The sequence below is a fragment of the Coregonus clupeaformis genome, chromosome 17, assembly GCF_020615455.1.
Source record: "Coregonus clupeaformis isolate EN_2021a chromosome 17, ASM2061545v1, whole genome shotgun sequence".
NCBI lineage: Eukaryota > Metazoa > Chordata > Actinopteri > Salmoniformes > Salmonidae > Coregonus > Coregonus clupeaformis.
This window is the reverse complement of record NC_059208.1, coordinates 40,680,920-40,698,291: the sequence shown is the minus strand read 5'-3', so window position 1 is coordinate 40,698,291 and position 17,372 is coordinate 40,680,920. Positions and strand designations below refer to the sequence as shown.

The following is a 17,372-nucleotide window of genomic DNA, read 5'->3' as shown; positions in this document are numbered from 1 at the left end:
AAGGCTTTGCATTAGGCCAAAAAGGGTATTCCTTTGCGTTTTCTTTCTCTTCTCAGTATTACTTTAGTCTTCTTTTCACACTGTCATTTGGGTCATTATTGTGGAGACACTATAATGTTGTTGATCCGTCCTCAGTTTTCTCCCATTACAGCCATGAAACTCTGTAGCTGTTTTAAAATCAGCAATGGCCTCATGTTGACATCCCTAAGCAGTTCAGAAGGACGACTTTGATGTGTCTGGGTGGTTTAATACATCATCCACATTATAATTATAAAAAAATGGACCATGCTTAAAATATATATTCAATGTCCGATTGGTTATTGTTACCCATCGACCAATCACTGCCCTTCTATATGAGGCTTTCGAAAAGCTCCCTGGCCTTTGTAGTTTAATCTGTGCTTGAAATTCAATACTTGACTGAGGGACCTTATAGATGTATGTATGGGGACAGAGGAAGGGGCAGTCATTCAAAAATCATGTCAACCCCTATTATTTCACAGAGTGAGTCCATATAACTTATGTGATTTGCTAAGCCAAATTTTACTTCTGAACAAATTTAGGCTTGCCTAAACAAAGAGGGTGAAAACTTATGCAACGACTACATTTTAGTTATTTAATGTTTATTCATTTGTAAAAATGTGTAGAATTTTCTTTTCACTTTGACATTATGTAGTATTTTGTGTAGATCAATGATAAAAAATTACAATTAATATTTAAATCCCACTTTAACGCAACAAAATGTGAAAAAGGTTCAAGGGGGTGTAGACTTTCTTTACAATGTCTTTACTGTGATATACAGGGGGATGAAGGCTAGTCAGAACAGAACAGGAAGTTGCAGTTAAGGTTTATTTGTTACTTAGAAATTGTTGTGACGATAAAACGAGGAACTTCTGACACACTCAAGTAATTCCCCCAAAACGTTAATAGGGGTGGGACTCCAAGTCTGTATGACAATTTGTGTACCTCTTTCAAAACATGAGCTGTGAACAGGCAACATAATGACATGTAAAAAAATAACTGACATGTAATATCCTATGATGACACATTACAATGTGCTATAGCATCCAGAAAATCACATTGTATGATTTTTAAGTAATTAATTTGCATTTTATTGCATGACATAAGTATTTGATCACCTACCAACCAGTAAGAATTCCGGCTCTCACAGACCTGTTAGTTTTTCTTTAAGAAGCCCTCCTGTTCTCCACTCATTACCTGTATTAACTGCACCTGTTTGAACTCATTACCTGTATAAAAGACACCTGTCCACACACTCAATCAAACAGACTCCAACCTCTCCACAATGGCCAAGACCAGAGAGCTGTGTAAGGACATCAGGGATAAAATTGTAGACCTGCACAAGGCTGGGATGGGCTACAGGACAATAGGCAAGCAGCTTGGTGAGAAGGCAACAACTGTTGGCGCAATTATTAGAAAATGGAAGAAGTTCAAGATGAAGGTCAATCACCCTCGGTCTGGGGCTCCATGCAAGATCTCACCTCGTGGGGCATCAATGATCATGAGGAAGGTGAGAGATCAGCCCAGAACTACACGGCAGGACCTGGTCAATGACCTGAAGAGAGCTGGGACCACAGTCTCAAAGAAAACAATTAGTAACACACTACGCCGTCATGGATTAAAATCCTGCAGCGCACGCAAGGTCCCCCTGCTCAAGCCAGCGCATGTCCAGGCCCGTCTGCCAATGACCATCTGGATGATCCAGAGGAGGAATGGGAGAAGGTCATGTGGTCTGATGAGACAAAAATAGAGCTTTTTGGTCTAAACTCCACTCGCTGTGTTTGGAGGAAGAAGAAGGATGAGTACAACCCCAACAACACCAACCCAACCGTGAAGCATGGAGGTAGAAACATCATTCTTTGGGGATGCTTTTCTGCAAAGGGGACAGGACGACTGCACCGTATTGAGGGGAGGATGGATGGGGCCATGTATCCCGAGATCTTGGCCAACACCCTCCTTCCCTCAGTAAGAGCATTGAAGACGGGTCGTGGCTGGGTCTTCCAGCATGACAACGATCCGAAACACACAGCCAGGGCAACTAAGGAGTGGCTCTGTAAGAAGCATCTCAAGTTCCTGGAGTGGCCTAGCCAGTCTCCAGACCTGAACCCAATAGAAAATCTTTGGAGGGAGCTGAAAGTCCGTATTGCCAAGCAACAGCCCCGAAATCTGAAGGATCTGGAGAAGGTCTGTATGGAGGAGTGGGCCAAAATCCCTGCTGCAGTGTGTGCAAACCTGGTCAAGACCTACAGGAAACGTATGATCTCTGTAATTGCAAACAAAGGTGTCTGTACCAAATATTAAGTTCTGCTTTTCTGATGTATCAAATACTTATGTCACGCAATAAAATGCAAATTAATTACTTAAAAATCATACAATGTGATTTTCTGGATTTTTGTTTTAGATTCCGTCTCTCACAGTTGAAGTGTACCTATGATAAAAATTACAGACCTCTACATGCTTTGTAAGTAGGAAAACCTGCCAAATTGGCAGTGTATCAAATACTTGTTCTCCCCACTGTATTATATAAATCTTACCCTTTTGGCCTTGGGGCTTGCCCTGGTTCTGGGTCTGCAGGCTGCAGAACTGGAGCAGACACTGGAGGTTGCAGAAGTGCTTCACCTCGCCCAGCATCGGCAGGGTCTCAATCAGCTTCCCCTGGCGCTCGCACGCATCACACTTAGCCACCTGAGAGAGGAGACAATCATGATGTAGAAATAGCAGTTAGAGCGTACCTCATAGAATAAGAATTCATATAACTGCTATCCCACTTGCCATATTGGATGTACCATTTGACAAGTTCAATTAATTCACTCATCAAATGAATGTGGTTTCCTATCCCCACCTTTTTCTCTCCTCCTGCACTAATATGAGAGAACTGTACAGTAATCTAAGCAGAATGTCTGGTAGTATTTGCAGACAAGTCTTTTTTAGAAAAATTAGTATTTTCTAGTCTTTTCAGATCAGTGTTAAAGACAAGAAGGACACATGCACAGGAGACTACTTCTAATGATTGAGCCTCATTGAGCCCTAGGTGTCTTGTTCGGTTCCTTAGCGTGGTTCCTTCTCTTACCTGGCAGAAGAGCAAGGTGTAGTGGGACTTGCACTCGTCCGAGCAGAACTCCTCCATCTTTCCCCCGTACTGGCCCGTGACTGCCTTCTGCGCAGTGGAGGCGCAGTATGCACAGTTTCTGCAGTGTTTCCCCCAGCGCTTGGTCAGGTCGTGCTTGTACAGCAGCTTACAGCCTGGGTATGGAGGAAAGAGGGGAGAAAGACAGGGAAGTTAAGCTTTGTCCGCCAAGTCAGAATTCTTATCAGGTCGACTATGATGATCAGAATAGTCTTTCAAATAAAAAATAAATGCTTATTACGGATAGCCATGACATGACTAGGGCTGGGGAATTGCCAGGGACCTCCCGATCCGATATTATCACGATACTTAGGTGCCGATACAATACGCATTGTGATTCTCACGATTCTATATGTATTGCGATTCGATACTGTGATTTTATTGCGATTCGATACTGTGATTTTATTGCGATTCGATACTGTGATTTTATTGCGATTCGATGTGCCAAACATATGGCTCACTATACTGAATGTCTGCTGCAGAGAGACGAGAGAGAGCATGAGAAAATGAGTTTTGATCAGTCATGGAAATAAAAGTGCTGAAAACATGTTGGCTCACGATTGGAAGGAGGTTAATACAGCTATAAAGATGATACCAGGTGTGGTAGAGACAGGTCTGTTTGTGGGGATGACAGAGAGGGTGTACTTTGGGATGGAGGATGGTAGTGTTCGTATCAGAGACCCCCCAGTCAACTGACCAGAGCCCTGCTCCAGCACCACCTGGAACCAACCACCATCAACCATCTCATCTCAACCACAAGTGCCCTAATATTCTATCTCTGCCTGATCTGACGGACTCCGACTGTGATTGGTGTAAAAATAGTCACCTGTAGTTTTGCCTCACACAGACACAACGTCACCTCAACATCTGTCTCTCATCATGGCATGTACAGACTCTAAGTCCCAAATGGCACTCCCTTTGACCAAGGCATATAGACCCATGGGGCTCTGGTCAAAGGGAGTGTAGTATGTAGGGATTAGGGTGCCATTTGGGACTGTCTTAAAGAATATCACTGTCATAAACATCCAACCTGTATTGACTCACTGTGGCTGTAGCTAGACCTGCATTGACTCACTGTGGCTGTAGTAACTAACAGGGTGTAGTAACATCAGTCAGTGGTGTGTTTTCTGTTCTCTTTAGATAAACAGAGAGCTCTGGTGGAGATGAACAAACCAGTCTGGCAACAGTGGTACAGTCCAAAGACTAAACCTCCTGAATGGTACCCTATCCCCTTTATAGCGCAATAGTTTTGACCCTATGGGGCACACTGACACCAATGGGCCCTTGTCAAACGTAGTGCACTGAAATAGGGATTATGGTGCCATTTTGACCACTAGCCTGAACATCTGCTCTGTTTCTACTGAGAACTGTCTAACTGGTGTTGTCTGTGTCCCAGATCTGTCTCTAGTTGTCTGTGTCCCAGATCTGTCTCTAGTTGTCTGTCCCAGATCTGTCTCTAGTTGCCTAGTCCCAGATCTGTCTGGATGGCCCAAACAGACTTTCTCTCAGGCTGTGTCTCTGTTTGTCTAGTTGTTGCACATCGTTTCCGTTCATTGCTCAAGCCAGCCTTGTGGCATTCTCTTACCTAAGTTGCAGGGTCTGGATTCACAAAACATTTCTTAAGGTTTTCAAAATCCAGACTCAATGCATGGCTCACCTAGTCTCAACCTGCTTCCAACAGCAGTACAGGGGAAGGGGGGGGGTAATGCACCAAATGTAACTATTGAACGGCCATGCATGTCCCCATCTGTAGCCTATTGGCTGTCTTGACTGAGTCTGCTTCTGGCACCAATAACATCCCTTCTCCTTCTATAGCAGCTCCTTTATTGGTCACTTAGCAGGATGTTACAGTTTAGCACCAGCTCTATGTCTAACTATCTATACCTTTCAGTGCCAATACGACTGTGATGACAATTTGTAAGTCGCTCTGGATAAGAGCGTCTGCTAAATGACGAAAATGTAAATGTAAAATTTAAAAAGTTGGAGAACAAGCTATAGGATGAAAAAGAGGAGTTTTGGCGCAGGTACAGCCGACTAGCGCTAGCTAACACTAACTGGAAAAAATATAAATACATTTATACTATGATCGGTATGGTCTTTTTTGCCATCTGTCGGTGCTATCAACCACTCTAAGGTCCCACTGTTCTAGGTCCTCACTCTATGCTCGCCTTGTCACACTCCGCCCAGTATAACACAGGTTCAACAAAGACTGCAATGCCTCAAGGGGTACAGTATGATCTTCCAAATAAAGACTTAATACCTATTACTGATAGACATAAGTCATGACATGATGACAAAAGTAGAAGAAGTGACTTGTTGGGTGTGTCAATTTATTTAGTGTTATGATGACAAAGGTAACCAAAATGTTTCAATAATACCTCAAGGCAGCAGACCTATTAAAACCCTTTCCTGCAGTCAAATTACCAAATCGCCCTCTAGTGGCCTCATGGGTAGAATGCTATTAATATTTGTCATAATTAATACACTTTTTGTTTTTGCAGAAAATCCGGTGTTCCTATGTCAAACGGGTTTGTTATATTTCAGTATTTTCTGTGGCGTATATAAAGCGTAATATTGGGATGCAAACTCAAAATTGAATACATGATATCTGACATGGTCCGTGTATTCTTTTTTTTAGCTGTATTCTTTTTTTAAGCTCATAACCATGTGTGTGAGGTGTATACTTTTGTTTCAAAGAAGATTTGTTTAAGACTACCAAGGAACACGGTGCGAACTTGATTCAGCCCACTGCAGCAAAAGGTTAAAGACCATGTATGTATCACCCTCCTAACCTTCGCTGCAGAAGATGTAGTCTCTCTTGTTGATTCGCTTGACCTCCTTGGCTGGCTTCTCAATCTTGCAGTACTCGCAGCGTGCCATCTCGTAGTTTATCTTTCTGTACTCCTCCGAGCAATTTACCGAACAGAGGAATACCATCTTATCCTGTAGGGTTGCACAGACACACACATTCAATCAATTCTATAGCAGCATTAAGAGGGAGGTTGTCAACCTAAATAGAGGTGAGGTGTGTTTGTGAGAGGGAGTTCAACAAAATGGACAAAGAGGGAAAGGCAAAGAGAAGAGTCAGAATGAGAGATGGGATAGACGCAGAGAAAGGTAACACCATATAGGTAACCTTGAACTGAATGAGCTCGGGCTTAGAGGAGAAGAGGCGGTGGCACTGGAAACAGGGCAGTCTGGTCCCTTGGGATCCCTTGTCCCTGGTCTGGGCCGGGGCCTCGGGCGGAGCTGTGGACCCTGTGCTGGGGGCCACATTCATCTGGCTTTGGGTGTTGCTCTTATTGAACTGATCCTACAGGCCACAGAAACATAACATTGTGGTGTCAGCGCAGGACAGCAAAGAGTAGAGTGCAGGGTAAAAGAGGTGTAAAATATGAAAAGTAAGTGTTATCAGAGCCGCAATTAATAAAATTGAAGAACATTAAGTTGCCGTCTTTTCAATATTTATATTCTAATTCAACGTTTCAACTGAGCTAATTAATTAATCCAGAGGAGGAGTTACCTGAAAGGTGACGACACAGTTCATGGTGCAGAAGTTCCGGATGGAGCCGTCCGACATGGCTAGGTGGAAGGAGGGCACCGTCTTCTGACCACAGGTGTTGCATTCTACCCGAGCACCTGGGTTGAAATGAAGGAATGAGTGTTATGAATGTATATGCATGAGTGCATGCTTTAAACAAAGTGTGTGTGAGTGAATGAATAAGTTAGTGAGAGAGAGGAGAGAGTGAGTGTGAATGAGTGCGTGTTTGTGACAGTGAGGTGTTTATGCTGCGGAGGTGGTTAGCCTAACTATACCTGAGGAGCTGACAGTCTGCACTTTGTGGGCTGTAACACAGCCAGTAGAGCAGAACATCTCCAGCTTGCCGTCAGAGTCGGCGCTCTCAACCATCTCCACCGGTGCGCGGAAGTTGCGGCACATAGTACATGCCACAGGCTTCTTAGTTTTCTGAAAAACCAGACCGACCACAAAGGAGTGACTACTTTTGCTTGCTTGAACTTACAGGTAGATGGTTCTTACGTACTGGAGGAGAAGATCCAAGGTTCCTCCCTCAGACCTCCTCCTCCGAGAGCTTTGAGAGGAATTGAGAAAACAAGGGAGGCGGAAGCAAGGTTTTGACAGATCGTAACCGTTTTTAGAAAAAGCCCTAGTTACAATCCAACAGCTTCTCCTGACTGCGTGACCTGCATCTCAGGGATCCCATTCTTACCTGTTTGAAGGTGGAGACACAGCCGACGCTGCAGAAGGTCTTATTGACCCCCTGCACGACCAGCACGGTGACCTTGCCGTAGCAGTAGTTGTTGCAGCTCTGGCAGCTGTTCATGGACAGCTTGTTGGTGGAGCGGAAGCGCGTGAAGCACACCTCGCTGCACAGCTTGTGCATGCTGCCCTGGAAGATCACCTCATGTTTACTCTGTGTGGGAAGAGAACAAGGAGTAGATGTTGAGACTAGACGACAATGGAAGAGCTGCAGGAAAAAGGTTAAAGGCAAAAGCAGCCAAGGAAGTCCAGTTTTATACTTTATTATATCAAGTATATCTCCGTGGTGTCGGCCCACTATAAAAGTGTAATTAATCAAAATTGTTCACTACCCTGTCAGCTCTGACATCACCACTTTTAGATTGCCAATTGTGTTACTTCAGGTGACTACCACACTGAAACGCTCAAAGACCTTAAGTCACTTACAATGCAGGCCTTCTTGCACATGCTGCACTTGACGGCCCCCGTCATGGTGGAGAGGGAGGAGGAGAGGGTGGATACGGCAGAGTTCCTCTTGAAGTTGAAGGAGGAGAGGCAGGTTTGGCTACAGAAGTCCTTCACCGTGCCCATGGTGTCCACAGGAGCTGTGATCACGTCCTTGGGGTTAGCAATCTCCCTGAGGGGGGATAATCAATTAATAAAAACATAATTTACCTTTGGAAATAGTTTAGCAATGTCAGAAGTCTTCTTATTTACATTCCTTTATATTTTCTTAATTCATTATCTACATACGCCATTGGCATGACAACAGCCGGACTCACTTGAGGCAGTAGTGGCAGGGTTTCTTGGCTGAGCCGGGGGCAGTCATCTTGACGACGGGCGGGGGGCTGTAGGAGGTGAGGCAGGACGTGGAGCAGAAGAGGTCCGAGGAGCCCTTCCTCTGGTAGGCTGTCTGGCCCTTCAGCAGCACTTTTTTACAAGCCGAGCAGGCGACCCGCATAGCCATGGGGATCAGCGGAGGGATGGAGGAGGAGGCCGGGGCAGGCATTACAGTCTTGGGGAGGGCGGCCACTGGCGTGGATGTGGCTGTGGATAATAGTGGAGAGAGGGATGGAGAGGATCGGTGGAGATTGAGGGAAGGGGGGATGAGAGAAAGGTATCATCTGTAAGGTGGGGTAGTCAGACAAATGTTGCTCCTGGAGAGCTTGCGGTAGACTATAAAAATCAACTCCAAAGCCCAGGGACTTTTCTGCCATGGAAATACTTGGGCGGGCTTGCCTAACTCCAAACAGTGTAAAATGTTTTTGAAAATAACGTTTATTTTTTATCAATTTTGAGGATATTAAAAACACTTTCAGTGCAAACTTAAACGACTAAAACCATATATAAAAGCATGTAGAAAAGATAAATGACCTGTATATATTTTTATTACATAATCTTTGAGAACTAACAAATAAAAGCTAGACAGTGAAGGAGAATTAAAAATTCCAAATGCAATTAATTTAGCAGTATTCATTTTGTTATTATGTTTGAGAAAAAGAGCACAGCATTAACCATGGCAAAATGCATAGAATTGCAGGAAATAAGCTTTAAACCTGCAAAGTTCTTTCTCAGATCTATGGCAGAATATGTATAATCACAGGAAATTTGCTTTAAAACTGCAAAAATGTATCTCAGATCCATGGAGGAAATCGTAGAATTGCAGGAAATGTGATAAAAAATGTTAACACTTTCTCTACACCGCCAAGATAAGGGCCTTTAAAATGTTCTCAAAAATTCAGCTGCGCCTACAGGCCGACCACGCCCCCTGCCACGCCCACCACCTAAGCCCCTTCCTGATCCAGAAAAAAACCTGCAGCCAGGTTAATATTAAAGTGCCCTGCTCACCGTTCGTAGTAGGGGCGCCGCCCACAGAGAAGACGTTACTGATTTTCAACTCCTGTAAATAACAAAGGTGACATACATTTAACATGCACACAGGATTTGGGTTCAAATACACACACAGCTTGAACTACAGTTGAATTCCCTGTCTTAGGTCAGTTAGGATCACCACTTTATTTTAAGAATGTGAAATAATAATAGTAGAGAGAATTATTTATTTCAGCTATTATTTATTTCATCACATTCCCAGTGGGTCAGAAGTTTACATACACTCAATTAGTATTTGGTAGCATTGTCTTTAAATTGTTTAACTTGGTTCAAACGTTTTGGGTAGCCTTCCACAAGCTTCCCACAATAAGTTGGGTGAATTTTGTCCCATTCCTCTTGACAGAGCTGGTGTAACTGAGTCAGGTTTGTAGGCCTCATTGCGCGCACATGCTTTTTCAGTTCTGCCCACACATTTTCTATAGAATTGAGGTCAGGGCTTTGTGATGGCCACTCCAATACCTTGACTTTTGTCCTTAAGCCAGTTTGCCACAACTTTGGAAGTCTGCTTGGGATCATTGTCCATTTGGAAGACCTATTTGCGACCAAGCTTTAACTTCCTGACTGATGTCTTGAGATGTTGCTTCAATATATCCACGTAATTTTCCTTCCTCATGATGCTATCTATTTTGAGAAGTGCACCAGTCCCTCCTGCAGCAAAGCACCCCCACAGCATGACAGGGATGTAGCTCAGTTGGTAGAGCATGGCATTTGCAACGCCAGGGTTGTGGGTTTGATTCCCAAGGGGGGCCAGTATGAAAAATAAACTAACTGTAAGTCGCTCTGGATAAGAGCGTCTGCTAAATGACTAAAATGTAAATGTAATGCTGCCACCCCGTGCTTCACGTTGGGATGGTGTTCTTCAGCTTGCAAGCAACCCCTTTTTTCCTCCAAACATAACAATGGTCATTATAGCCAAACAGTTCTATTTTTTCTTTCATCAGACCAGAGGACATTTCTCCAAAAAGTACGATCTTTGTCCCCATGTGCAGTTGCAAACCGTAGTCTGGCTTTTTTATGGCGGTTTTGGAGCAGTGGCTTCTTCCTTGCTGAGCGGCCTTTCAGGTTATGTCGATATAGGACTCGTTTTACTGTGGATATAGATACTTTTGTACCCGTTTCCTCCAGCATCTTCACAAGGTCCTTTGCTGTTGTTCTGGGATTGATTTGCACTTTTCGCACCAAAGTACGTTCATCTCTAGGAGACAGAACGCATCTCCTTCCTGAGCGGTATGACGGCTGCGTGGTCCCATGGTGTTTATACTTGCGTACTATTGTTTGTATAGATGAACGTGGTACCTTCAGGCGTTTGGAAATTGCTCCCAAGGATGAACCAGACTTGTAGTGGTCTACAATTTTTGTTCTGTTCTTGGCTGATTTCTTTTGATTTTCCCATGATGTCAAGCAAAGAGGCACTGAGTTTGAAGGTAGGCCTTGAAATACATCCACAGGTACACCTCCAATTAACTCAAATGATGTCAATTAGCCTATCAGAACCTTCTAAAGCCATGACATCATTTTCTGGAATTTTCCAAGCTGTTTAAAGGCACAGTCAACTTAGTGTATGTAAACTTCTGACCCACTGGAATTGTGATACAGTCAATTATAAGTGAAATAATCTGTCTGTAAACAATTGTTGGAAAAATTACTTGTGTCATGCACAAAGTAGATGTCCTAACCGACTTGCCAAAACTATAGTTTGTGGAGTGGTTGAAAAACAAGTTTTAATGACTCCAACCTAAGTGTATGTAAACTTCCGACTTCAACTCTATATGCATTGATGTCAACGGATGACTTTGATGTAACTCACAACAGAAATGTCCAGTTAGGACTTGGCTGTTGCTGAGGACCAGTGAGTTTAGAGATGTCGTACCTCTGCTGCGTCTGGTTCATCCTTGACGCCCTCTGAGAGGACCGCTGGAGCCAGGGCCTGATCATACTCCTCGTCTACGGGCTCATCCTTCACCTTCACCATGGAGATGGTGTCAGCGCTGGTGGACACAGGCTCAGCTGCCGGCTGGGCAGACTGGGTCGACTGCAGAGAACATTCAACAACAGCATGTAACATTCAATAGGAGGATTGTAGATGGAATCATGTGAGTTAATGTGAATGGTTATAGGACATCTATTACACAGGTATTCTGACAAAGCCTTCGCAACACCTGAAAATCTTTAACACTCATAAGCAGTGACCAGATTTCTGCCACGCTTAAGCTTGTCTAGTCACTTGGGCGGAAATGAATTCCCTCTTCTATCGTTTGTGATGAGAGAGGATACTCACATCCACAACTTTGACTGGCTGTCCTGCGACTCCATTCTCCAGCCCTGCAGGACTGTCAGTGCCTGCAAAACAACAGGTAATTCAGCTTGTAAATTTTAAAAACCAAACAAACTGTAAAACCATTACTGAGGAATAGCAGTGCACTCATTAGCATCTGAATATTGTGAGGGACCACACTAACATTCAGGTATTCGGGTCATGTCGGAACATTATGCAGCCAAAGACCGTATATTCCAAAGACTGACCCTTGTGGCCTCTCACCTTTACTGTTCTGTGGGTGAATAGCTTCGCTAGAGGAGGTGGGACTGGGGTGAAACGGTTTGACATCTTCAGATTGGTCCTCCTCCATAGGCGGAGACGAGCCGCTAGCCTTCTCAAAGCTGGTCTGCTCAGCAGGTTGCTCGGTGTCTCCTGTCATGGAGACTTTATGTTTGAGAGGTGGGATAGTGTGTGTAAGGTAATGTGTTTGAACTCATAGGACTTTAAACACTGGGGCATTCCAGCAGCAATGGAGTACAGTGTCAAGCAAGATAGCAAAGTGTTTAGGGTAGCAACACACCCGTAAATCACAAACAAATACAATCTGAATAAATTAATTCAGCAAACTACGGAAACAATTGACAATCCTGATCCTAAGGTCATATAGACAACAAAAAGTTGCATGCAACAGTCTCTTCTTACCTGTATCCATGATAGAAGGCATGGAATCAGTGTTGTCCACTGGCCCGGTCTTGCTGGGCTCCTCTACCTCATTCTCTGTCAGTGAGTCTGTCCCCGTGTCCATCTTCTCCACCTCATCCCCATGATCCAGGGAGTTGCTGCTAAAAGTGTCCATGTTGCGTCCCTCTTCCACAGCAGTTATCGCAGCCATCCCCTCCAAGTTGTCTTCCTCCTGCATCTGGTCATCCTCCACTTTGATAGCATTGACCTCCATCTCATCGTCAGCATCCACTACTCCCATGTCCAGGGGTATGTCAGTTTCTCCATTAGTCTGTGAAGCATCGGCACTGGCTGTTTCTCTTTCAGTCTGTGAAGCGTCTGCACTGGCTGTTTCTCTTTCAGTCTGCGAAACATCTACACTGGCTGTTTCTCTTTCCGTCTGTGAAGCATCTGCACTGGCTGTTTCCATCTGTGAAGCATCTGCACTGGCTGTTTCTCTTTCCATCTGTGAAACATCTACACTGGCTGTTTCTCTTTCCGTCTGTGAAGCATCTGCACTGGCTGTTTCCATCTGTGAAGCATCTGCACTAGCTGTTTCTCTTTCCGTCTGTGAAGCATCTACACTGGCTGTTACTTTTTCCGTCTGTGAAGCATCTACACTGGCTGTTACTCTTTCCGTCTGTAAAGTATCTCCACTGGCAGTTTCCGTCTGTGAAGCATCTACACGGACTGTTTCTATTTCTGTCTGTGAAGCATCTACACTGGCTGTTTCCGTCTGTGAAGCATCTGCACTGGCTGTTTCCGTCTGTGAAGCATCTGCACTGGCTGTTTCCATCTGTGAAGCATCTGCACTGGCTGTTTCCATCTGTGAAGCATCTACACTGGCTGTTTCTCTTTCCGTCTGTGAAGCATCTACACTGGCTGTTTCTCTTTCCGTCTGCGAAGCATCTGCACTGGCTGTTTCCGTCTGCGAAGCATCTGCACTGGCTGTTTCCGTCTGTGAAGCATCTGCACTGGCTGTTTCTCTTTCCGTCTGTGAAGCATCTGCACTGGCTGTTTCCGTCTGTGAAGCATCTGCACTGGCTGTTTCCATCTGTGAAGCATCTGCACTGGCTGTTTCCGTCTGTGAAGCATCTACACTGGCTGTTTCTCTTTCCGTCTGTGAAGCATCTACACTGGCTGTTTCTCTTTCCGTCTGTGAAGCATCTGCACTGGCTGTTTCTGTCTGTGAAGCATCTGCACTGGCTGTTTCCGTCTGTGAAGCATCTGCACTGGCTGTTTCCGTCTGTGAAGCATCTACACTGGCTGTTTCTCTTTCCGCCTGTGAAGCATCTGCACTGGCTATTTCCGTCCGTGAAGAATCTGCACTGGCTGTTTCCATCTGTGAAGTATCTGCACTGGCTATTTCCATCTGTGAAGCATCAGCACTGGCTGTTTCTCTTTCCGTCTGTGAAGTGTCTACACTGGCTGTTTCCATCTGTGAAGCATCTGCACTGGCTGTTTCCATCTGTGAAGCATCTGCACTGGCTGTTTCTCTTTCCGTCTGTGCATCCTCTTTACTGTCCGTTTCTCCCACAGTCAGCGAGGCATCTGTTTTTACAGTTTCTTCCACCATCTGTGAATCCTCTGCATCTGTTTCCCTCACAGTTTCTGAATTACCAGCATCCCCTGCCCTATCTATAACTGAGGATGAACTTGCACTGACTGCATTGGTAGCATCATCCCTACTGTTTCCATCTGCCAAGGCTGTGGGTGCATTGCTGTGTGAGGCTCCAGGGTCCACGGAATCCATTGATACTCCAGCCTGAGATGGCTGCTCTGTCTCTTTGTCTGGCTCACCTGTATGCTGAGGAAAAACAACATTCTATTAGTAATGGTCCTATAAGTAATGCCCTGAGTTTTCCCTTACTACATGACCTGACCAGGAAAATGTCAAGAACCCAGTTTACAGATTGATCAAGTGTCATGGCTATTGAGGGAAAATTGTAATTCGTGCTTGCAATCAAATACCAACTTGGGGAGAATCAAATAGAACCAAGTTGGAGCGTGCAGTGTTTGTTTTAGATTGTTGATTCGATAACAACATCTGCGCGGGAAATGATGGAGCGGGTCAACATAACTAGCTAGCAGAAGAGATCATAGCTAGCTGGTATTCATTCAAAAACGTAAATCACCTCTGAATGGTCTGCTTTCTGTGATTCAGCCATGGCTTGCTTGCGGCGAAAGTCGGCTAGCTCTTATTGTCACTCACTCACAATATAGGTTAACCAACGTCCACCAAAATATACTAAAAACGGAACAGAGGCTTACTAGCTAGCTAACATGCATTAGCTACTTCCGCCCGCCTCCTTGTTGTGGAGAAAGCTAGCTAGCTAACGTTAGCCAGCTGCTAGCTAGCAACGATATGTAGCCAGCTAAAACGAGACTTAATTTGAATTACCGAATAAGGTTCTTAAGCTTTGCCATGCATAAGATATTAACTTCGATTATAGCAATGCCGGTGAGTTATAACTTTACAGAAGTGAAATCCTTTGCATTTTCACTCTGCACAGCTCCTCAAAGACACACACACCTGCGTAAACATGGAAGACCTAGATATGTCATTTCCTGTTTCACAACAAGCTACTTCTCCTTCTTCTTCTTCAGTGGGGTTTATCGGCGGTTGGCATCCAACGTTATGGTGCATTACCGCCACCTACTGTACTGGAGTGTGGGCCAGAGACAGGGAGAAACTCAAACCTACCTCCCAGCCCCGTTGCTCTTAAAAAATAAAACAAAATATTTGAGACTATATCTAATGACGTTCTACTCAATATACTCTTTAAACTAATTTCCTGTATCCCCTTCTCCCTCATACTAGATCTCATCCTCTCTATTTCCCTCTGATACCACCCACACTGTAGCAATACATGCTCCAGGGTCTCTGTTTCCTGACAATAATCACACTTTCCTGTTGGATGCTTTCCTATCACATTTAATGTCTTATTCAACTGGCTGTGTCCCACCCTTAATCTTGTAAAAATAGCCTCCTCTCTGTCCCTTTCTGCCGTCCTCCCCTCCCCGACTTTCCTCTGTACTTGAAATAAATGCCTTCCCTTATTATCTCTATTCCACTGCTCCTGCCATCTCTGCACCATCACTGTATATATCAGTCTTTTTGCCTCTGCCTTGCTCATTGAAACTTCAACATCCCCACTATTAAGTGCTTGTTTAGCCTGTTCATCTACTGCCTCGTTCCCCTCCACCCCCACATGGGCTGGGACCCAAGTAAATCGTATCTGAATACCCATCTGTTTAATCCTGCCATGGGTTTGTAGCACCTCATAAAGCAGGTCTTGTCTGCTACGTGAGCTAAAGGACTGGAGACTCATTAACACTGCACATGAATCAGAGCAAATAACTACTCTGTCTTCTTTGACTTCCTCCACCCACTGCAAGGCCAACAGTATGGCCATCAGCTCTGCTGTATATACAGCCAGATGATCTGTAATACGTTTCCTGACTTCCACCCCACATTCCTGCACTACAAATGCTGACCCAGTACGTCCTGTCCTTGGATCTTTTGAACCATCTGTGTAAATGGCCACAAAATCCTGATACACAGTTTCCAGACGTCTCTCAAAGAAACCAGGTGGATCAACACCCTCCCTATCTTTCTGTAGTCTCTCCAACACTTCTAGATCAACTACTGGAGGCGGGTGTACACATCTAGCTAGCTAGCTACCACAGAGTTTCTAAACCATACTGTACTGCAGGGCTATTCAACTGGTGGCCCTCGGGCCAGATTCGGCCCGTTTATCAATTTAGAGTGGCTCGTTGATCACTTCTGAACATTCTTTTTTTATCAGAAAAAAGGAGCTCTTGTTCAATATTCTCCAATGGGATAATCTGTTTTCCTGTATTCCCTCCCATTAAGTGCCCTCAATCAATATCACCCAACATCCCAGTTACAGCCAGTCAGAGCTGCTAACAGGAGTACAGGGACTGTCTGCCCGCCTATCGGCTCTTTCACAGCAGATGAGATCGCTACACTGCCAGATACACCAGAATGTGCTTTGCGTTTATAAGGCTTTGCATGGTCAATTCTAAATCTGAAGTGGCCATACAGCATTTACTGCTGATGCAGCCTCAGCAGACGTCAGGGCTTTCATACTTCTTGCGCTTAGCGGAGCAGGCCAGAGCTATTGTGAAGGAAGTTGTCAAGGAAGTGAGTTTGTGTTTATACCGCCAATCATGTCAATGCTGAGCTGTAACACTTTTCACCTTTTCGTAAGTTTCTCAGAGATCGTTTATGGTAGTGTATTCAAAACTTGATACAATCAACATACATCTGTCCTTAACAAATTGGTGTGGTTATTTATATGTAAATCAAACTGCAAATGCATGGTGTTTCGCGACCTCATGTGTTTGTACTGTGGTTCTTCCTGTCTCATCAACATTCAATATGTCATTGTCATCAAAGCTGTATTTATTTATCACCTCTCTAAGTTTGCTGAAAAACTCTGCCACATTTGTTCTGTTGTTCTGGCCCGTGACAGACTAGTTGCTTCAGCACTCCTAATGGAGAGAGTAGGGTGCCGCTTTAGGTAAGACAAGAACCAGTCTGCTCCCGCAATAGCTCTCATCCCATGACTGAGGATGCTTGCAACCATATTGTACAGCGAGTTGGTAGGCACATTTCCTGACTTGTAACAATAGAATAAAATATGTTCAATACTTCCCTCAATTAATACTTTACATTAATAATTTACATTAGTACTCCCTCCCTTGACCTTAATTGCCACCAACATTAACTGCTAACTTTGCCCTGACTTACTCCTCAATAATTCCTATCAAGTGCTTACCTCACGGGGAGACAATCCATAATATAAATCAGCTGCCCTCAAGAGATACTCTGACAACTTCTGCTCCTGCTCATCCATGAAGACCCTGTTTCCACTACAGTAGGCTACATCAGGAAGCTCTCTCGACCCCTTCTCCAGTAGCATCTTTCTCTCTTTGCAGAATCTGTACAGTATCACATGACATATGCCATACAACCGATCTGATTGACTTCCCCTGCTCTGCTACATCATTTGACGCTCTTTTCAAAGTGTGGAGAGGTACTCCCCTGTCTGTCTTTCTTTTCCATGATCTCTGCA

General features: G+C 44.4%; 1 protein-coding gene across 4 annotated transcripts in view; it reads right to left on the bottom strand.

The window, feature by feature from the left end:
- The window catches only part of LOC121586399 (zinc finger MYM-type protein 4-like), a 33,525-nt gene extending 18,718 nt beyond the window's left edge, over window positions 1–14,807 (bottom strand). Inside the window, exons 1-16 of one of the 4 annotated variants that reach the window (XM_045226329.1) lie at window positions 14,406–14,807; window positions 13,366–14,077; window positions 12,253–13,275; window positions 11,833–11,994; window positions 11,572–11,633; window positions 11,164–11,325; window positions 9,252–9,303; window positions 8,186–8,450; window positions 7,851–8,040; window positions 7,375–7,578; window positions 6,962–7,112; window positions 6,669–6,784; window positions 6,282–6,458; window positions 5,938–6,088; window positions 3,089–3,261; window positions 2,553–2,703 (exon numbers count right to left, since the gene is read on the bottom strand). In XM_045226329.1, the coding sequence (XP_045082264.1) occupies window positions 2,553–2,703; window positions 3,089–3,261; window positions 5,938–6,088; window positions 6,282–6,458; window positions 6,669–6,784; window positions 6,962–7,112; window positions 7,375–7,578; window positions 7,851–8,040; window positions 8,186–8,450; window positions 9,252–9,303; window positions 11,164–11,325; window positions 11,572–11,633; window positions 11,833–11,994; window positions 12,253–13,275; window positions 13,366–14,077; window positions 14,406–14,438 (3,784 nt within the window). In that variant the 5' untranslated portion in view covers window positions 14,439–14,807. Of the gene's footprint in view, window positions 1–2,552; window positions 2,704–3,088; window positions 3,262–5,937; window positions 6,089–6,281; window positions 6,459–6,668; window positions 6,785–6,961; window positions 7,113–7,374; window positions 7,579–7,850; window positions 8,041–8,185; window positions 8,451–9,251; window positions 9,304–11,163; window positions 11,326–11,571; window positions 11,634–11,832; window positions 11,995–12,252; window positions 14,078–14,405 lie in introns of all 4 variants that reach the window. The other 3 variants (XM_045226330.1, XM_045226328.1, XM_041903044.2) reach the window with 3 other exon arrangements.
- Window positions 14,808–17,372: the final 2,565 nt, after the last annotated feature.